The 20896-nt window shown below is 41.5% G+C and overlaps 1 protein-coding gene across 1 annotated transcript in view; it reads left to right on the top strand.

Annotated features, from left to right (window-relative positions):
• Positions 1-20896, top strand: part of xpo4 (exportin 4) — a 34429-nt gene that overhangs the window by 10665 nt on the left and 2868 nt on the right. The window contains exons 2-17 of the mRNA XM_058391813.1: positions 418-523; positions 2386-2527; positions 2641-2779; positions 3725-3841; positions 3926-4079; positions 10416-10528; positions 14339-14496; positions 15579-15753; positions 16137-16313; positions 16523-16665; positions 16740-16885; positions 17080-17257; positions 19438-19597; positions 19683-19852; positions 20135-20309; positions 20470-20763. Of these exons, the coding sequence (XP_058247796.1) occupies positions 418-523; positions 2386-2527; positions 2641-2779; positions 3725-3841; positions 3926-4079; positions 10416-10528; positions 14339-14496; positions 15579-15753; positions 16137-16313; positions 16523-16665; positions 16740-16885; positions 17080-17257; positions 19438-19597; positions 19683-19852; positions 20135-20309; positions 20470-20763 (2547 nt within the window). The remainder of the gene's footprint in view (positions 1-417; positions 524-2385; positions 2528-2640; positions 2780-3724; positions 3842-3925; positions 4080-10415; positions 10529-14338; positions 14497-15578; positions 15754-16136; positions 16314-16522; positions 16666-16739; positions 16886-17079; positions 17258-19437; positions 19598-19682; positions 19853-20134; positions 20310-20469; positions 20764-20896) is intronic.

The following is a 20896-nucleotide window of genomic DNA, read 5'->3' as shown; positions in this document are numbered from 1 at the left end:
GTGAGCAGGCATTGTTCAAAATAAGTACACTCATCACTGGTCTGTTCTCAGTCTATATGTTATAATCAGGAATGAAATATTTGAAGAGGCACTTTTCTGGGGTGATGGGAGGGTTTAGTGGTTTAGCATTCTTGCCTCACACCTTTGTGGTTGTCAGTTCAATTCCTGCTTTGTGTGTCTAATGTGCATGTTCTTCCGTGCTTACCCCAGTCCAAAGACATGCACTGTAAAGTGACTGGCATCATGTGTGTGACTATACCTTATGATTTCTTGGCAACAGGATGTCTCCTACTTTTTGCCCCAAGTCCCTTGGAATAGAATCCAGTCTCTCTGTGACTCTGTGTACGATAAGCGCTAGAGAAAATGGATGGATTGATGGAGTTCTCACGCATGTATGCATGTCTTGTGTGTTTTCAGGCACCACCATCCATGGTCAGCACAGAACAGAGGCAGCATGCAGAGCACATATTCCTCTCCTTTCGCAAGTCCAAATCACCTTTCGCTGTTTGTAAACACATTCTTGGTAAGTAGTAGCTCCCTCTTTTGAAAAAATTTAAGGCACTGTATTCTGGATACACTGGTGTGGGTTAGTTAAAGAGCAGCTAGAGCAAATTTTATTGAGAAAAACCAAACAAAACAACAAAAACATGAAGAATATTTTGTGACATTTTGTAGCACTGTGTCCTTCTCTGCAGTGTGGTTTACTCCAGTGGATTCAGGTAATACACAGTGACAAGAATTCTGGGCTGTATCCCAAATCACATTCTATACTCTAAATAGGATTCCTAAATAGCAATAATACTGTTTTGTATTACTATAATGTTACGCAGGATAGTGTTGTTTGGGACATGTCCCTCAGTTAAAACTGAAGAGTTTTGAGGATAATCTGCTGACTCGGCAATAAAATAGAGAAAGATTCATAAAAATACACACTAAAGGTGAGCAAAAGCTTTTTGTTTTTTAGCCATACCTTTACTTGCTACAACAGAAATTTCAATTCATAAAGTACAGAAACACACCAAACCCATAATTTAGCCACTAGCCATCAAATTGTGAACATTCTTTATTCTTTAACTGAATAAAAACCATAAATAAATACACGATGTGCGTTCCACATCGCATACTCATGCACTATTCTATGATTCATAAATCCATAAAGTACAGAGGAACTTGCCATATGCACTTGTTAAGGCATGTTAGTGTGCTGGCTAAAACAAAACACATTTGAAACACCAAAATACACACTCATCACACACGCCCTGGTAGTCACACACTGGCTGTGAGGAGTTTACTGGTTACATTAGAAACAAAGGGGTGCATGTGCTGGATTGTTTTCTTATGATCGCATGTCCTGAAGTGTTTTATTCCTTTTATATCACAGCAATTTGCACATTTTTACACTTTACAGCATTTGGCAGAGAACCTTATCTAGAGCGACCTTTATGTTATATATTCATTTATATATGACTTGGCTGTTGAGGGTTGCTCCAGGGCCCAGCAGTAGCAGCTTGGTGATCCTATGATTTGAACTCACAACCTTATGATACCTTTTCAACATCTTAATTACTGAGCTTGAGTACTTGAAGTGCACCTCTTCCTGTTGGAATATTCAGTGTGAACACACTACTCACACCTGTTTATACTACAATATGACATATAGAATAGTGTACACACATGCGATATGGGACACAACTCATGTATTTATCTATGCTGTGGTCCACTGCATGTACCTACCACTTCACAGATCCCAGAAAACTCTGTTTACTCTTGTAATTGTTTTGTGTAGTGTTTAATAGAATCAGAATATAAAATCTAAGCAGAAAGAAATTCTGCTGTTCACTTTTGTCAAGTATTTCCCCTTTTGGTGGTGGTGGTTGTTCTTTTGGCTGCTCCCTGTTCTGGGGTCGCCACAGCAGATCATTTGGTCCACATGTTTCAATTTGGCACAGGTTTTATGCCGGATGCCCTTCCTGATGCAACCCTTCTATTTAACCCGGGCTTGGGACCGGCCCTGAGAGTTAAATCTTCAGTGGCTGGGTTAGAACCCTGCTCGGGAAACAAACCCGGGCCACGGTAATGACAGCACAGGATCCTGCCGCTGGTCCACCAGGAGGCTTATTTAATTAAACCTTCCAATGATGGATTATCAGTGCTGATGATTAGCTCTGATCATCATGTAGAATGAATGGAAGTAATGAAATGGTGGCTTAGCTGTTACTGATCAAGGTTGTGAGTTTAAATCCCAGCATCATGAGTAGAAGTTTCAGCCAAATGACTAAGTTTAAATATAAAAAAATGTACTAAAGAATAAACATTTAATGAACTTTGTGAAGTTCCACAGCAGTGCTAGTCTAACAGAGTAGTGTTGCTCTTTCTCTTCCCCAGAGACCAGTAAGGTGGACTATGTGCTGTTCCAGGCTGCCACTGCCATAATGGAGGCTGTGGTCAGAGAATGGATCCTGCTGGAGAAAAACAGTATCGAGTCTCTCCGAACATTCCTCCTCACCTACGTCTTACAGAGACCTAAGTAAGTCTGACAGTGAAAGAACTGATTCGCTTCCCGTCTTTCTCCTATTGGTTTTTCCTGATCTATTGTTACCCTTTTTTACTCCGTAACGTTTCTTTTCTCCTCATCCTCAGTCTGCAGAAGTATGTTCGAGAACAGATTTTATTGGCGGTTGCCGTTATAGTGAAGCGTGGCTCATTAGACAAATCCATCAACTGTAAGAGCATCTTCCATGAGGTCAGCCAGCTTATCAGCAGCGGCAATCCTACAGTGGTAAGCTATGAGAACAGACTTAAACTCTCCTTAATAAAAAAGGCATTGAGAGAATGCATCAGGTCACACTGGCACAGCTTTGGGGATGTGTAATGGCAATTGATCATTTTGCTCACTAGAGGGTGCTGTGTGTCTGCAGGATTGTATGGAGATGAGACGAGTGTTGCTGATAGAAAACCTTTTTTAGCTTGTGTGTGTAGTAACATAAAACTCAGGTTAACTTCTTGTATCTTGTAATAAAGGTTAATTAATATTTAAGTCTTTGTTTTGTTAACTGATGACCAGACAGTGTAATTAAACACATTTTAAGGTAAATAAATAATAGACTGATGAGAAGTCACAGTGCATTTCAGTTCATTGATTCATCTTCTACATTCTCTTGAACATTATCAGATTCTAGTCAAATAAGTGACCCCAGTTTAGATTTCAATGGTATGATTTCTGAAGGAAATATGATCATAATTTCTTTGACTTCTCATGGGATTAGTTTGATCGGCAGTCATTAATGTTTGTTCTTACAACATACAACTATACAGTATATAACTGTTTTGATTGTGACCTGTGCGAAATCACAAATTTCTCTGAAAAATACCACTTATTCACGCTTTATTGCATTTTATTTCATTTGAGACTGAACTAAATCACTGAACTAAATTGGCTCATCATTTGAATAGTGAATCATTGCATAAAAAATATATATTTATTTGCTGAAGGAAGACTTACTTAGTGTATTGCTATAACAGTATGCCAGTTTTGACAGTTTAATGACCAAAGTAAAAGTGATCATTGGATCGGGTAATTTAGCTGTATATCATGCATAACTGTTCCAGGGAATTTATGAAACTCTTCAGAAGCCTGAGTGTATCTTTCATTTGTTTGTATTTGTTTTGTTATGGTACAGTGAATGTCATTTCTGTGAATTAATGGCTGTTTTTGTCTCTGAAGCAAACACTGGCATGCTCCATCCTGACAGCTTTATTAAGTGAGTTCTCCAGCTCCAGTAAAACCAGTAACATTGGCCTGAGTATGGAGTTCCATGGCAGCTGCAAGCGTGTCTTTCAGGTCCTTTCTCTTTTCTACATTTCATCGATTTCCTGTTTTTTGTTGTTCTGTTTTTTCATGTGTGTGTATATTCTTGTCTTGTAGGAGGATGATCTGAAGCAGATCTTTCTGCTCAACATGGAGGTTTTGCAGGAGTTTAGTCGCAGGGAGAACCTCAATGCCCAGATGTCGTCAGTGTTCCAGCGTTACCTAGCACTGGCCAATCAAGTGCTCAGCTGGAACTTTCTCCCACCTAATCATATCCTTTTAAAGAAAAGTGTGGACAATTGCTGTGCATTGTTTTTCAATTTGATGCTGAAATAACTACTGGTTCAGTGTGTATATATGTGTGTGTGTATATATGTATGTGTGTGTGTGTGTATATATATATATATATATATATATATATATATATATATATATATATATATATATATATATATATATATATATATATATATATAATGTGTGTGTGTGTGTGTGTGTGTGTATGTATATACACACACACACACACACATACGTGTATGTGTATATATATACAGTTACAAGAAAAAGTAAGTGAACCATTTTCAGTTTCCTGGTTTTCTGCTTAAATTAGTCATGAAATGTGATCTGATCTTCACCAAAGTCACAAATATCAACAAACAATATTTCTAAGCTGATAAAACACAAACAGTGATGATCTTTCATGTCTTTATTGAACACACTAATTAAACATTGAACAGTGAAACAGTGCTTTAATAACTGGTTGAACCCTTGTAGTAAATCCTGAAGGAAACCCTTCCTGTAGCTGCGAATTAGACCTGCAGGAGTAATTTTGGACCATTCTTTACAGAACTGCTTTATCTCACCCATATTCTTAGGACGTCTGGTGTGAATGGCTTGAGGTCATTCCACAGCATCTCTGTTGGATTTTATGTCTCTGTAGTATCTGTAATAGATTTACTTTTGTAAACCGGGAAACTGAAAATGGTTCACTTACTTTTTCTTGCAACTAATATATATATATATATATATATATATATATACACACACACACACACACACACACACTATATTGCCAAAAATATTCTTTCACCCATCCAAATAATCAGAATCAGGTGTTCCAATCACTTCCATGGCCACAGGTGTATAAAATCAAGCACCTAGGCATGCAGACTGTTTTTACAAACATTTGTGAAAGAATGGGTCGCTCTCAGGAGCTCAGTGAATTCCAGTGTGGAACTGTGATAGGATGCCGCCTGTGCAACAAATCCAGTCGTGAAATTTCCTCGCTCCTAAATATTCCACAGTCAACTGTCAGCTGTATTATAAGAACGTGGAAGTGTTTGGGAACGACAGCAACTCAGCCACGAAGTGGTAGGCCACGTAAACTGACGGAGCGGGGTCAGCGGATGCTGAGGTGCATAGTGCGAAGAGGTCGCCGACTTTCTGCAGAGTCAATCGCTACAGACCTCCAAACTTCATGTGGCCTTCAGATTAGCTCAAGAACAGTGCGCAGAGAGCTTCATGGAATGGGTTTCCATGGCCGAGCAGCTGCATCCAAGCCATACATCACCAAGTGCAATGCAAAGCGTCGGATGCAGTGGTGTAAAGCACGCCGCCACTGGACTCTAGAGCAGTGGAGACGCGTTCTCTGGAGTGACGAATCGCGCTTCTCCATCTGGCAATCTGATGGACGAGTCTGGGTTTGGCGGTTGCCAGGAGAACGGTACTTGTCTGACTGCATTGTGCCAAGTGTAAAGTTTGGTGGAGGGGGGATTATGGTGTGGGGTTGTTTTTCAGGAGCTGGGCTTGGCCCCTTAGTTCCAGTGAAAGGAACTCTGAATGCTTCAGCATACCAAGACATTTTGGACAATTCCATGCTCTCAACTTTGTGGGAACAGTTTGGAGCTGGCCCCTTCCTCTTCCAACATGACTGTGCACCAGTGCACAAAGCAAGGTCCATAAAGACATGGATGACAGAGTCTGGTGTGGATGAACTTGACTGGCCTGCACAGAGTCCTGACCTCAACCCGATAGAACACCTTTGGGATGAATTAGAGCGGAGACTGAGAGCCAGGCCTTCTCATCCAACATCAGTGTGTGACCTCACAAATGCGCTTCTGGAAGAATGGTCAAAAATTCCCATAAACACACTCCTAAACCTTGTGGACAGCCTTCCCAGAAGAGTTGAAGCTGTTATAGCTGCAAAGGGTGGACCGACGTCATATCGATTTTGCCAAAGGTTGAAGCGGGCTCATTGGCTGAAATGTTTCATTTTCTGACCAGTCACTTAGACAGAGCAGTTAAGCTACTTTCACGCAGCAGTTTTATTGATTCAAGTCTCCACTTGCTGTACTGTGAAGTCACCAGCAGGCATTTCTGCTTCTGGCTGCCATAGTTAGGTTTATCATTGGATGGCACAACTAGCATTCAACTTGACGACAAATCACTTTCCTTGCTGCTAAAATGAAACATTCTGTAGGGAGAGTGTTTGTATATAAAACTTAGCCGTGTATATCTGCATCATATCATATACGAGATGAAGGAGAAGCAGTGTGTGCTCTTTGTCACACATCACATGTGCTCTACTGTCTTCACTCCCACATGTAGTCACAGCATCAAGTCGCTCCATGTTCGCATACAGTTCAACTTTTCCCAACAGGTGTATGTATGTATGAATGTAGCATTACAGGTACAGAGGCAGCCCGAGACCCAGCACTCTGGCTAAAGAAATGTTATAATTTGCTCTTAATCTTAGGCCTAATTTTAGGGTATTAAAATTGTAGAATTTCCAGAATTTCTCTAGATATTTTGTCTTTATACAAACTAGCACTGATTCAGCATACATTGCTTATCGAATACAAGGCGATCAACTATTTTTCTTTATTTTAAACAGATAAATTTTTTCCCCGAAACTGCATGTTGATTTTTTTATTAAATAGAAACCTGATTGTCTCAGATAATTCCAACATTAATTGGAAAGGGCAGACACATTATGACTAGAAGGTCAGTAATGTACTATCATATGTGCATGATATCATCATTGCCACAATATCTGGTGAGGTTTACTGGTGATTACATCAACAGACCTGACAACTGTTAGAGAGTCACTAATATTAGAGTCAGTAATGTTGGAGCATAAAGGGTTACTCTTTTGGTGCAGTGAGTTATGAGAGTTGAAATTTGGGGTGTGGATTGAGGCTGAGTGTGTGACACACAGAGTGAGGGTGTCTCCTGTTTTTTAATTCATTCTTAAAGAAAAATAAAAAATAATGTATGGAAAATGACCCCAGACTGGCAGAATGGTCAATGCACCTCAGCCCTACAGCCCCTTCAGGAACTGAGGCTCCCGAAGATAACATGGGTAACATAACACAGGTATATCAAATAGAGCTCAAAAGAGTAGACTTCTCCACCCCAATAAAACAGCAGATATGTGAAACCAACAGACATGTGAATGGTTTCAGCAGGTGTTCTGATTTCCCTGATCCTAACAGACACTTCTTGGAAGCCTCGACGCCTTCCCCCAATCTCACACGTTCTTGACCCACACAGCTCACTCGCTTGCTGCAAAGGTCAGAATCCATCAGTGTATGGTTGATATTAGACAATATTTATTTAACATTAGATTACTGTATTTATTACAGTAATGATACCGATGTGTATTGGATGAAATTGGTCAAAACAGCTCTATCACGATTCAGACAAAAGAGGAAATGTTCTTTAGGTTTAGATCCAAAAAGATAAGATAGACCTGTAAAGAGTCACTTTTTATACTTTACAAATAATGGTAATGATGTTAAAGATAATTAGAAGGAGATTAAATGTGCTGTTTTGTTTAATTTTTTCCCCCTTTCTGATCAGTGCTCTCCTGTTCAACACTGAGCAGCATCAGCAAGGAGCATTTTAAAATGGAAAATCACAATCAGGGAAAAGTGAATACTGCACAAGTCTGTAAGCAACTGTGTTATTGAACTTAATTATTTTTTACTGCAGAATAACAGCTACTACTGGAAGGTTGTTATTTAGGAATTTTATGTCTTGATACCTTCCAAAAGCAAATAAATAAAAGCACAAAAGAAAGCAGGAAATGAAGAAATTGGGAGGAAAATCCCTTTTTTTTATACTGGTATTAAAATTTACTTTTCTATTAGGAAACTATTGTGATTTGCTGAAGGTCGTTTTTTCCTATTTCACACCTAACAATCTGATTGCCATGGAATGTTCATTTTCTGTTGTAGGTTTTTTGCATGTCAGGGTTTTTTTTCTGTATCTATGTATTACGAGTCACGTTTCTGCTTTCTCTGCTGTTGTTAGTTATATTGCATCTGCCTTCGTGTTGCTTTCTGTGCTCCATCATGAGCTGCACGTGCTAGTGATTGTATATGGGTGTGTGTTAGCTCTTTTGGGTGCTAATCCCACTCAGGCAGGCCGTGTGCCTCTCTGTCTGTTTACAGGGATCTGGGCTGGCGGCAGCACCAACTAGGATCACATATCGCTTTCAAAGAGTGCCTGTGCCTTTATCACTCCCGATAAGTGTGCCTTTAAACACGCGAGTCACAGAGGATCTGCCAGGAATGTTGAGCAGGCGCATGTGTCTCTGTGTGTTTGTATAGACAGAGCGAGATCACAGTAATTGCTGACTGGGTGGTACGTGGAGGAGATGCTCCTCTGGGACTAAGAGCATTTATTAAGGGCACTCATGGGGACAGTATGTGTGCAGCATGGATGTGCGTGCACACATGTTAACTTAAGGCCTGCGCTCAAAAATGTGTTCCTGACAGCCGTGTCTGCTTTATTCCCCTCAAAGTGCCGCAATGTGTATGTAGTCTCCGCTCCGGCATGTGTGGCATCTGTCCACACCCCCCTCCCTCTGCTCCTGGAGTGTGTGGAGGTGTCATATGTGAGACTAGACACAGCTCCCACTGCTCCTCTACCACTCCATGTCTCTCCTCAGCTTTAGCTGCTGCAGGGCAGGTCAAGCCTGGGCCTTGTGTCAGTCAGGTGCTTTGAATGGGTGAGGGGGATGACAGACGACGCACACAAAACAGCAGTGGTTTTCCAGGGCATGTGTTAGTGGATGGGAGGGGCGAGTGTGTAGAGTGGGCATTCCTGAAGTGTTAGTGCACACACCGGGGTAGTGATGGAGTCTTAAAGGAGAGGATGTGACACTTAAAGACTGTAATATCCCTCGCACATCTTGGCTGGCTGTCATTGAGTGCCACTCAGCACTCATAATAATGATGTTATCAAAATGTGTGCATCTTTATCTATTCAGAGCCCATATCCGTCATGTAATTAGGCATTCCGCAACATCTTTATTGCACTTATGGACACTGCAAGAACAGTGTTAAATAGATGCTTGATAGGATACTTCATTTTCTCATACTATATGTCTCCCACATTCAAGCAAAATAGTGCATGAATTTCAGATTCTCTGAATGTCCACTTCATCTGTAATTCTACCATGTTGTTAAATTATAAATAATGTTTAAATCATGTTCTTAACTCTTTATTTTATTCACCAAAGCCATTAATCTGGTAATTAGATATTTTGTTTGCATCAAGTATAAAGGAGTTATAAGTTTTTAAACTCTAACTAGAGCTAATGGTGGAGTAATGGAGTGGTGTTTTTCTTCATGCAAAGCCCAGCAGTTAATGTTCCATATACACCTGTAACAGAGAGCATAGTGGAGTATTGTTTCCTTCGTGGCAATCCAGTGAAGCATATGACATGCCACTCAAAGTGGGCTAAGTGACCTGAGCAGTTTTTTCACGTTCTTGAATATGACAGACGATAATACGGGTCAAGATCAAAACACTTGATTCCCACTTTATTTTGCTCATATAGCAGGCAGTGGTGTTGAAGGTTTGGCTCCAGCTTTGGTTTCCTCTCCCCTCCTTAACATGGGTCACGCAGAGTTCTACTGCCCCAGTGCTATATTTAAAAAGCCATAAGGACAGGCCTGGTTTGGGGGAGACAGCGACAACACACACTCACTACTTGCTCAGACTTTCCCACACACACAAACACACACACCACACACAGTGCTTTAAACTGACGCTGACCGTTTGTGTGTTGGCGTTTGGGTTGTTTGTGTTTATTACTGTACTGCACATTTATGTAGTTACTATTGTGTGTGTGTGTGTGTTCGTTCATATGTGCGTGTATGTAGGGAGTGACTGTAGCTCCAGTCCAGAGGAATGCTTGGCCTTTGCCGGTAACTGGCCTTGATCATACATTCCTGTGGGAGACTCTCTCTCTCTTTATTTTGCTCTCTCTCTCTCTCTCTCTCCATCCCTCCCTGTCTCCCTCTTTTTCCAGTGGGTTATTAAGTGGGTGACCTTGAGGTACAGATTATGTGGGAGGGGACAGTTGGGCTTAACAGTAGTAACACTCTCAGAAAGAGGCAGAAAGAGCGATAGCTTGAAGTGGGAGTTAATCAGAGGCACTTCTCACTGCAGAGATATTTTGACAAACCAAACAAAACAATTTGACAAACAAAATTGAAAGAGACGAAAGCAAAAACTGGTGCGGTGGTGACGTGTTCATTTTTCAGGACTGGTGTGTGTGACTTTGTGATGCTGGTGACCTTAACTAAGATGCCACTAGGCAGACACTACATTGCCATGTTTGAAGCCACGCAGAACGTCATGCTGAAGCCTACTGAGTCGTGGAGGGAAGCGCTTCTGGACCACAGAGTTATGGACCTATTCTTTACTGTGAGTAATCTCCTGGTTTATCATTCATTCAGTTTGGTGCAGAGGTGCGATGTCCTTATAACCAAATCCAAAGTTACTGCTGCGTGATGTTCTCCTTACCTGCTCACTTCCTGTCACTCCAGCTCCCTTGTGAATGGATGCTATGTTTGTGATGGTGTGCTTAGTGCCCTGACCTCTCAATCTCTCTCCTGTTGTCCCTGTCTCTCAATTTACCGACACATTCATCCAACCATCCAGTTTACCCATCCTTTCATCAATGCATGAAAACTGACGGTCACAATTACTTTATTAACGCAGCTTCAGACAAAGAAGGGTGTTAGAAATATGGGAGCAATTTTACTAGACACTGTAAGGTGAGCCATCATGCTATACATGATCACTTTCTACCAGATTTCCTGGTACATGCATCTAATAACTGACACTGATTTTGTTGTTCTGTGACTGTTTCTTTTTCATCATGTTGATTTAGGAGAACATTTAGGATCTCTTGTGACCTTACAAACTGAATTGGAAGCTCAGTCAGCATTCATCTACGAATTGTCTAGTTAGAGCTTAAAACAGTATTGTTGGTGTGCTGGACACCAACAGTATTCTGTGAGTGCACTAGATATTAAATGTCGAGTGATTAATATTGTACGTCTCATAAGTCAAGTTTTATTTGTGCAAAAGTTGATTGATAGCCTGAAAGGTAATGTTATTTTGTTTTAATCTCGCCCTACTCTCCCTTAGAGTAACCGACAAAATGATGACCTTGTGAATTAAATATGTGATTATTCATTTAATTGTCAAAACAATTTGACAGATTAGTCAAGTGCATTTTTCAATTGAAAATGTGTATGAATTGGGTATAATGTGAGTGATTTATAACCAGTCTGGGGGGATAAATATTTATCTCTATTTCAAGAGCAACTAATGAGGAAACCACTCACTATGTGGAAGATGCCAGAGCAGTCAAAGCTGGTTGAAACAAAGTGACAGTTTAAGAGTTTCATGATGTTGTATGGGGGTAAAAACCATAGGCAGGGCTGGCCGATCGAAAAGATCCTGACGTGTGGAACAAATCAGTCATCTTTCCATCACCATCCAGAGCACGACTTCCAAATACTCCTCCTCTTTCCTTCAGTACATACACATAGTCTCCCTGAGCTATCCACTGCTACAAACTGCTCCAATGACTCCATCAGTGCCAGCCGGTTCTGCTGCCAGATTAATTAGAACGGGTCAAGGGAAATCCCAAAAAAGTTTTGAGTGTTCAAAATGTTTCAGTAGTGTGTCATTTCTGCCTTCTCAGTGAAATTTGAATTTGCTGAATCTCGTCTGTGCTTTATGTCATTTGTAGTACAACTAGACTTAAAATCTCAGTGAGAGAGCAGAAATATCAAAGAGGTTCATTCAACTATGAGCAGTACACCTGGATGAAGAATATAAGAGCATACAGAGGCTTCTGTTCGGACAAAACGAAGCTGTCGGTCAGTTTCCTTCTGCGTGTTTTGCTTTGTCTGTGTGCCTTTTGGTTTTATTTGGACAGGGTCGAGGGATTGTTTTTGTTGGGTCAAAATGTAGTCAGCTGTCTCTCTCCATATCTTGGTGTGTGATGTGTTTTTCTATGCTCATACCTGACATTACACCTTATAATCTCAGCTGTGACAGGGGGGCAGGTGTGGCATGAGGCCATGCGCTGCCGGGGTCAGAGGTGAGTGTAGACGGCTGGCTGGTTTAGACTCTGACCCCTGAATGAAGAACTCCTGTTAACAGAAGCCCTGTGGTCTGTCACTTAGGCGAGCGTCTCGGATCCGAGGGGACGGACTCTTTGATGTAGCTCTGTGTGCCCTGGAAAAAGACAACAGGATGAGAGAATGAAGCACAGCCTAAAATAACCTCACTCGTGTCCCTTCACACCTAATAAAGCTATGGCTACACTAACATTTTCCTACTCAAACCCAAGACTAGCAAGGAGTGTTTTTGTTTGTGGTTTAGGTTTATTTTTACACACACATACACCCTCTGTCCCTCATCCACATGGACACATACTTGTGATTAGCAAATGGCAGTTATAATTTGGTTGCATTTTTTTTTTTTAAATGCAGCCAAGGAATGTTTTGGAATCAGATCAGTCCATGTCCTCTTTCAGAACACATGTGTGGTTAGTTTATGGACTAAGCAGTTTCATGTTTTGTTGTAGCTGATTGAGATGGATGCTATAATGATGATGATTATTAGTTGCCCTTTGCCGTAGTAACTGGATCTGTATCGCCTCAGACGATCTGATCGAGAACAAAAGGTCTGCTCAGGAGATGGACTGCTTTGTCTTCCTCCTAAAAATGGTTCTCTGTGTCTGACAGGAGGCATCTAAATGAATATATGTCAGTCTAACTATAGTTGGATTCAAGGCAGTTGGAATAGTTTGCGTGGTGTGGATGTTCGTAAGCGCAGCTGTTTTTACTGCCCACGTAACTTTGGCCTTGCGCTCGTGCTCTCTATTTAGCCCTATCTTTTTCTCTGGCTTTGTCTCTCATCTACCTCTCATTCACCTCCTCCCCTTCTCTCCCTCCCTCTCTTCTGTATCGGCTCACCAAATGATTTCACACTGTGGAAAAAGAGTCCAGTCCTCCACTAGATAGATCACTGCCACACCATGTTAACAGTATTGGGTCTCCTTGCAGCTCTTTTGTCCAGATGGTGAAGACAGGAAGTAGTGCGTGTTTCAGGACTTTAAAGTGAATTGTAGTTCCGCAGAGATGTGCGCTCATAAAAACATTTTAATTTTCTTTCTTTTTGACTTGAAGCATCATTGTCAGAACATTTGGTGGACACAGAGTGTAAGGCTTTGAGATACGAAAAAAACGAGTCGTGGAAAAAAAAGAAAAGAAAAAAAAAAGACCCAATAAGAAGCGAAGAGGATTTTGTGCCAAACATCCGCTCTGCAGTGGAACCACATGTGCTTCTGGTATGGGAGAGCAGGGCACTGAACTAAACACACACTCTTAGCCATGGTGCCGCTATGGCCGGGGATCTCTCGCTCCTCACAAACCGATGAGAGACCGAGTACTCTGAACCGTCTCCAAACTGCAACTCGAGTTTGACTTTTTTACGTTAAGCATTGTGTATCTAGAGAGTGACAACGAGAGAGGGGTTTTCTTCAGTAGGTAAGTTCTCTTTCCCATTCTTCACACACTCTACCTTTCACTTTTGAGATGGCTTTTCGTACTTTGGATAACTGCAAAATCAAAGACAGATTTGTCGTTTCAAGTAAGGCAGAGCAAAAAAGCAGGGGGAGTGGGTGTTTATGTGAGACAGAGATGCTTTTCTGTGTAATTCAGAAAGACTGTGTGTGAGCTCCCCAGCTGTGTGTTTGATCAGCTGCCAGTGAGCCAGTCTGCTGTTCCTCCTGCTGCAGAATGCCTAAAGGGTTTATATACCCTCATCGCTTCTCTCTCTCTCTCTCTCTCTCAGTTGCTCTCTTGCTTTCTCTCTCTCTCTCTCTCTCTCTCTCTCTCTCAGTTGCTCTCTTGCTTTCTCTCTCTCTCTCTCAAACGCACGCACATTCTTTCACATTCTATATTGTTCCACTTTTTCTCAGTCTTTTACACTATGCCTCCTAATCTGAGAGGACCGTGTCTGTCGGCCAAGCAAAGGAATTCATGCCACTTTCAGGATGTTTCTCTTTCTCAGGTGCCTTGTGTGGTTTTGTTTTTGTGTAGCTCTGTGTATATTATGAATAAAAAGACTTTTGTACCTTGTAACAGTCAGTAAGGGACTTCTTTTTCATTGAATCAAAACTTGATTGATCTTTCTCTCCGGCTTTCACAGGTACACAGAAAGATTCGTGAAGACTCCGACATGGCCCAGGATTCCCTGCAGTGTTTGGCCCAGCTGGCGTCTATGCACGGGCCCATCTTCCCCGACGAGAGTGCTCAGGTCACTTACTTGGCCCATCTTGTGGAGGGGCTGCTTAACATGATCAATGGGTGAGTGAAAATGCATCATACCAAGTCTTTTTATTGTAAATGCATGAATCAGCTTGATCCGTTGTTAAACAATTTATGTTGTTTGTGTTTGTACAGTACGAAATGTTGACACCATTTAAATCCATGTGATAAATAAATAGTCCTAAATTATGTTTGTAAGCTTCTGTAGGTCTGTATTAAATACAGACGGATCGGTTTATTGCAGATAGCACGTGCACTCAGGCTCCTGAAATTTGATCCATAGATGGTGGAGTGAGTCAGGGTCTTTCTCCTCTATTCTTCCTTCTACTCCTCTGCTTCACTTGCCACTCCATAATCACCTATTTTTGGAGCTTTTTTCCAATTGCATCATCAGAAAACCATGCAGCAGGTCCGTTGTGATTGAACTGTTCTGCTTGCAATTTAAATCCATCTGATATGGGTTAGAGCTGTAGTAGTGAGCATAAGGAAAGCAGATCTCTGCTTGTGTTCTCGCATTTTTCAGGGGAAGAATTCAGACAATTCAGGTAGTGTTCACTGCACTGAGGGATTCGAATGGAATTCATTTGCTTACAAACTTGAAAGCATCTGAGCATAAATGAAAATGTGAATGGAGTCCTGATGATTCCCACACATTGTGCTGGGGTGTGCTGCTTTTTTCTATAGAGTCCTCTAGGCTTGCACACTCTGAGACACGTTTTGGTTTTTTTTTTACAAATTTTTTTAACACTTGCTCTCTTAAATTCCTCCATTATTCTTGACCTTTATGTATTTGTTTAGTCTGAAATTGTTTAGTGGAAAGTAAAGTGCTTCTTTCTTACGTTTTGAAACATCTTGAAGTACCATGAACAAAACCGATTTTGTTTATAGAGCAATGATGTATTTAAACGTCTTTATACAATGGCAGAATGTAAATTTGTTGCAGTGGAGTGAACGTATAAAAAGGAATGATTAAACATTTTCTTTATAAATCCTATCTAATGATTATTAAATTCATGGCATTTTTTGATTAATAGCCGCACTTTCGAACATCACACTGTTGCTTTTTTGGTGCAGGCGTATCAGGTTGTATAACACTGATTATTTTGTACACGTTTGAGCAGGATTGAGATTGAAGACTCCGAGGCAGTTGGCATCTCGAACATCATCAGTAACCTGATTGCTACGTTTCCCCGGAGTGTTCTCACCGCTTTACCGAGTGAGCTTTTCTCTTCCTTCATCAACTGCCTGACTTTGCTCACCTGCTCCTTTGGACGTAGTGCTGCCCTTGAAGAGGTGGTGAGTACTAGAATCTCCATATGGATTCAATTAGTTTCAACTTTATGCTGTTCAAACATATAAAGCTCCTTGTAGTGTACTGAGTAGACGCTAAAATTGCCTCAAAGCTTTCAGTCTACAAATAAAGTACCAAATGAGGTACTAAAAGTTTGTAGTTCTTAAATTAGTGTTTTTCTTGCTATATTTTCTCCCATAAAATTATTTGGACTGGTGGCATTCTTAGTCCATGACCTAGTGAAGACTTTTTTCTTAAGTAACTCTGGATAAAGGGTGTCTAACAAATCTATGATTATGAAATTCTATTTTTTTTTTTTTCCCTCCACATACTCAATACTGCACTTGACCGTAACGAACACCCCTCCTATATTTTCTGATTCCTTTAGCTGGATAAAGATGACATGGTTTATATGGAAGCGTATGACAAGCTGCTGGAGTCATGGCTCACGCTGGTACAGGAGGATGAGCACTTCCCCCGTGGCTGCTTTGTTCAGCCAGCTGTGCAGGTCTTCAACTCTTACATTCAGTGTCACCTTGCAGCACCTGATGGAACCAGAAACCTGGTTAGAGCACTATATCTATCCATCCATCTGTCTCTCTATCAACATAGCATAATTTCAAGAATTTTCCATTGGTTTGGTTGTTAGATGTTTTACATTTTTCCTTTTTCTCATTCTGTCCTTTCTTCTACAAACTTGTAGTGCTTTTATTTTATTCCGAACTCGTGACTGTTAGTTGTGATCCTTTGTGTCATCTTTATCTCTTTGTCTAGACTGCAAATGGTGTTGCTTCTCATGAAGAGGAGGAGATCAATGAATTGCAGGAGGACGACCGAGAACTGTTTTCAGATCAGTTAGCAAGTATCGGCATGTTAGGGCGCATCGCAGCAGAACATTGCATCCCTCTACTTACAAAGTAAGAACACAACCTCACCTTTAGCAAATCGAGAAGAAATTCACGTTAACCAGTGAATTGTGTCTTGTTATTAGCTTACTGGAGGACAGAGTTACACGGCTTCATGGACAGCTCCAGAGACACCAACAGCACCTCATGGCCTCGTCAGAGCCAGACTCTGTGGACCGGAAAGTTTTAGATGACCTCTATGAAGACATTCACTGGCTCATATTAGTCTCAGGTCTGTCTCAAGCTATAAAGAGTAAAATTAAGAATTCTTTACTCTGTCAGAATGTTTATTGTCCCAGTTTTAATGTTAATACATTTGAGAAATAGGAAGTAAGTCTTTTCTGTTTCTTTAGCTTTAATGGCTCTCAGCTTCACAGAAAAAGGCAAACCATGATATTCAGTTATGTTTTCTTTTGGTTTTGGCAGGCTACCTCTTAGCCGATGATCCTCAGGGGGAGACGCCGATGATCCCCACAGAGGTGATGGAGTTCTCTATAAAACACTCCACTGAGGTGGATATCAATACCACGCTTCAGGTCCTCGGCTCGCCTGGGGAGAAAGCCTCCTCCATCCCAGGCTGCAACAGAACAGACTCAGTCATCAGGTAAAGATATCAAGTAAGAAGGGTAGGCTCGGTTAACACAGGCGATTCAGAACATCAGAGATCTATCAAATGAAGGACATTTTCATGGGACGCTTTTTTCAGATTGTGGAAGTGGTCATGTTTCTCTGGCTTTAGCTAGCAGTCTTGTGAGCTTTAGTATTTATATACGCAGAGCTTAAGTATCCATACTGTGATGTGGCGTAAGTGCAACCGGTGCATGATTGTCAGCAGCTTAACTCCGAGTAATATCAGATGAATGATCTTTCCATGCCAGACAGAAGCGCTAGTTATCAGCTGTTGTACAGAAGACCCTTCACTCAGCCCGCAGCAGTGGTCAGTTAAACACCACAGACTTTAGCGGCAGGAAATGATTCCTGCGTGTACAGGGGTGGTGCAGCACATAGTGTCTGATCTGCCCTGGTAGCAGCAGTTCTGTTGCCCAGCATGTCCTGGCCTTGTGCCAGGCAGAGTGGCCACGCGAGTAGCAGCCCTGGCGCCAGCCGAGTCTCTAATGCCACGCCGCATGCATTATTCAATTAGAGCCAGGACAGGTGCAGTGCTGAGAGAGGGGAATAGGGGAAGTTTATGAATGGAAAGCAGCGGGGGTTCGAGGTGACTGAAGGGTAGAAAGAGGTGTGTTGACTTGCATGTTGAATCAGAGCAAATCTGATTTTTAAATGGTTTGACCTGTTTCTAGTCCATTTTATGACTTCATGATCATGTCAGACATAACTGAACTTGTTTGTATTAGTGCAGAGATAAAGATAGTATTATAATGTAGCATAATGTTCAAACACTAAGAGAGGCTGCTACTAGAGAGGCTGAGTTCAGTCTCAAGGCCTTATCTACAGACCTTTCTGTCAGTGATGTGAAAATGGGACAGAGAGAACAGAGGTCAGGGCTGAGGAATTGAAAGGATGCTGTGTTGATGGGTTCAGCAGTAGGAGAGCTTTGGGTGACGGTAAGAGAATAGCAGAGGGGTAAAGGATTTGGAGAGACAGTAGGTTGGTGACTCGGGGTTGGATGGAGGATTTGGAAAGACAGTGGGCTGAAGGATTAAGTTTCCTAATAACAGCTCCTGACCCCACAGCTCCGAAATGTCAGTGGGGTTTGTTTTTGCAAACAATGTAAACCATTTGCCTGTGCTGCCCTGGCTCTTCAGAGAAGGCATATCTATTGTACAGGTCATTAATCTGTAGTAAGCCGTTTCTTACGTATCCTCCTGTTCTTTCCACTGGAGGTGGAACAAAAGCGTCAGTGTGCCTTTTAGAATCATGACTTTTGCATCATGCTTCTTTCTGCATAAATTTATGTAGCTCTTTTCTACTTAAAAGGGAGTGCATGCTTCTTATTAGCCATTACTGAGATACTATTAAAGCTGTGAAGTGACTGTTGGGGGAAAAAAAACAACAACTGGGCACTGCCAGGATTTATAAAGCACCTTTGAGCAAAAATCATTCCTGAAGGTTGAATAGAATGAATTGGAGATTTGGTCTTATATCAACATCTGAGTTTCATTCTTTGTACTGAGGATCTGCTTTCATCAAACATGATGATGTTCAACAGTGTTACAATCACATGGGATTTCATTGCTTTATAAGCTGGGCAATTTGAGATCATAAATGATGGAACTTCTGCGTTCATCAAGAGTTAACAGTGGTCTGTATTGTTTGCAAGCAGTGGTTTGTGTCGGGATGAACAATTCAAGCCACTGTTGTCTATATTATATTTAGTCAGCGATTTTGGCACAGGTTAGCTGAATTAGCGGTTTTGAAGCTCAAAAAACAAACAAAGACAAGCAACCCCACTCTTTAGTGTTTTCCAAAGCCACACCCCAAAACACATGCACATGTGCTGCCTCGGCTAGCATGCCTAAATGTTAGGGCAAGAGGAGGAGCCTTTTCAGCTGATGGTTTACATGATCGCTAGACTTGTAGATGATTTCTTGTTGCTGGTTATTTAGTTGTTTGTATCTGGAGAGGAAAAAAGATAATGTGGACCACACAGGCCAGAATATTTTCCTCTGAATAAATGTTTTGTTGACAGCGGTAGGAATGTTCACCAAGAACTTCATCAAATGCAAGAAAAAGTGTTCTGACCTAATCATTACCTCTGATCATCATAAAAGTGTCAGGTTGTAGATTTAATAAGAGCTGTGTATGCTATTTCTCTCCCCTCAGATTATTATCAGCTGTGTTGAGGACGTCAGAGGTGGAGTCTCGGGCGACACGGGCAAGTCTAACACAACTATTGAGCCCTCAGATGGGAAAAGACATAGTATGGTTTCTGCGGCGCTGGGCCAAAACCTACCTACTAGTGGATGAGAAACTGTATGGGCAGGTGAGACGGGATTCATTGAGCGTAATTATTTTGACATACAAATAATTGTCACTTTTTACTAAACCTCCATTCTTCCTGCCTGTAGATCAGCATGCCCCTAAGCACAGCATTTGGAGCCGACACTGAGGGGGCTCAGTGGATTGTGGGTTACCTGCTGGAGAAGGTGATTAATAATCTCTCCGTGTGGAGCTCTGAGCCTGACCTGGCAAACGACACAGTGGAACTGCTGGTCACGCTAGTGGAAAAGAGAGAAAGGTATGTTTGCACCACCTGTTGGTGAAATCACAGTAGTGCTCTTAAGTACTAGTGCTCTCAAGTATATAAGGTGAATGTTAGCATACTTTTCGTCTTTGTTTTTCTTCCTTCATGCACTGAATCTAGAGGTGGTGAGGTTTAGAATTGAGGCACTAGGAGCATACTGTTTACTGTTTACTGTTTTAAAATTCAATAAATTCTCTCTGCATGTTGTCATCTGTTGCACAACAGTTTCATTTAATTATATCAAGCCTTTATTTCCTGTCCTGTTCTGTCCATCAGAGCAAACATCGTGGTGCAATGTGAGAACTGGTGGAGTCTGGCCAAGCAGTTTGCCAGTCGAAGTCCTCCACTGCACCTGCTGTCAAGCCCAATACAGCGCACGCTGATGAAGGCCCTGGTCCTTGGAGGCTTTGCACACATGGACTCTGATACTAAACAGCAGTACTGGGCAGAGGTCAGTGCTTTCTTTTGGTGTAGTAGGGTTTAATACTAATTGGCAGTAAGCTGATGTATGGTTTGATTAGATAGTATGGTGTCCCTGGAATTGGTTCATGTGACTGTAGAATTTTTGCCAGGTATTAATACTTTTTTACTTTCTTTTTTCTGTGTACCAGGTGCTTCATCCACTCCAGCAGCGCTTCCTAAATCTTATTAACCAGGAGAACTTTGCTCAGATCTGCCAGGAGGAGGCAGTGAAGCAGGAGATTGTGGCCACTCTGGAAGCACTGTGTGGCATTGCAGAGGCTACTCAGATAGACAATGTGGCCTCTCTTTTCAGCTTCCTCATGGACTTCCTGTCTAGCTGCATTGGCTTAATGGAGGTCTACCAGAATTCACCAGAAACAGTTAACCTCATTATTGAGGTGTTTGTCGAGGTGGCACATAAGCAAATCTGCTACCTGGGAGAGGTGAGTTCAAGGGTGTTATGATATTTATGGTGGCCTGGGAAAATCTTTATTATATTTAGTTCTCAAAACCGTGTATCTCAACAAGAATTAGCTATAGTGTAACATTATATCTGTTTAGCCACAGAATTGCACT

This window comes from Hemibagrus wyckioides, linkage group LG06, assembly GCF_019097595.1.
Source record: "Hemibagrus wyckioides isolate EC202008001 linkage group LG06, SWU_Hwy_1.0, whole genome shotgun sequence".
In the NCBI taxonomy this organism is placed as follows: Eukaryota; Metazoa; Chordata; class Actinopteri; order Siluriformes; family Bagridae; genus Hemibagrus; species Hemibagrus wyckioides.
The sequence above is the reverse complement of the archived record's forward strand: the minus strand, read 5'-3'. Positions and strand labels throughout refer to the sequence as shown.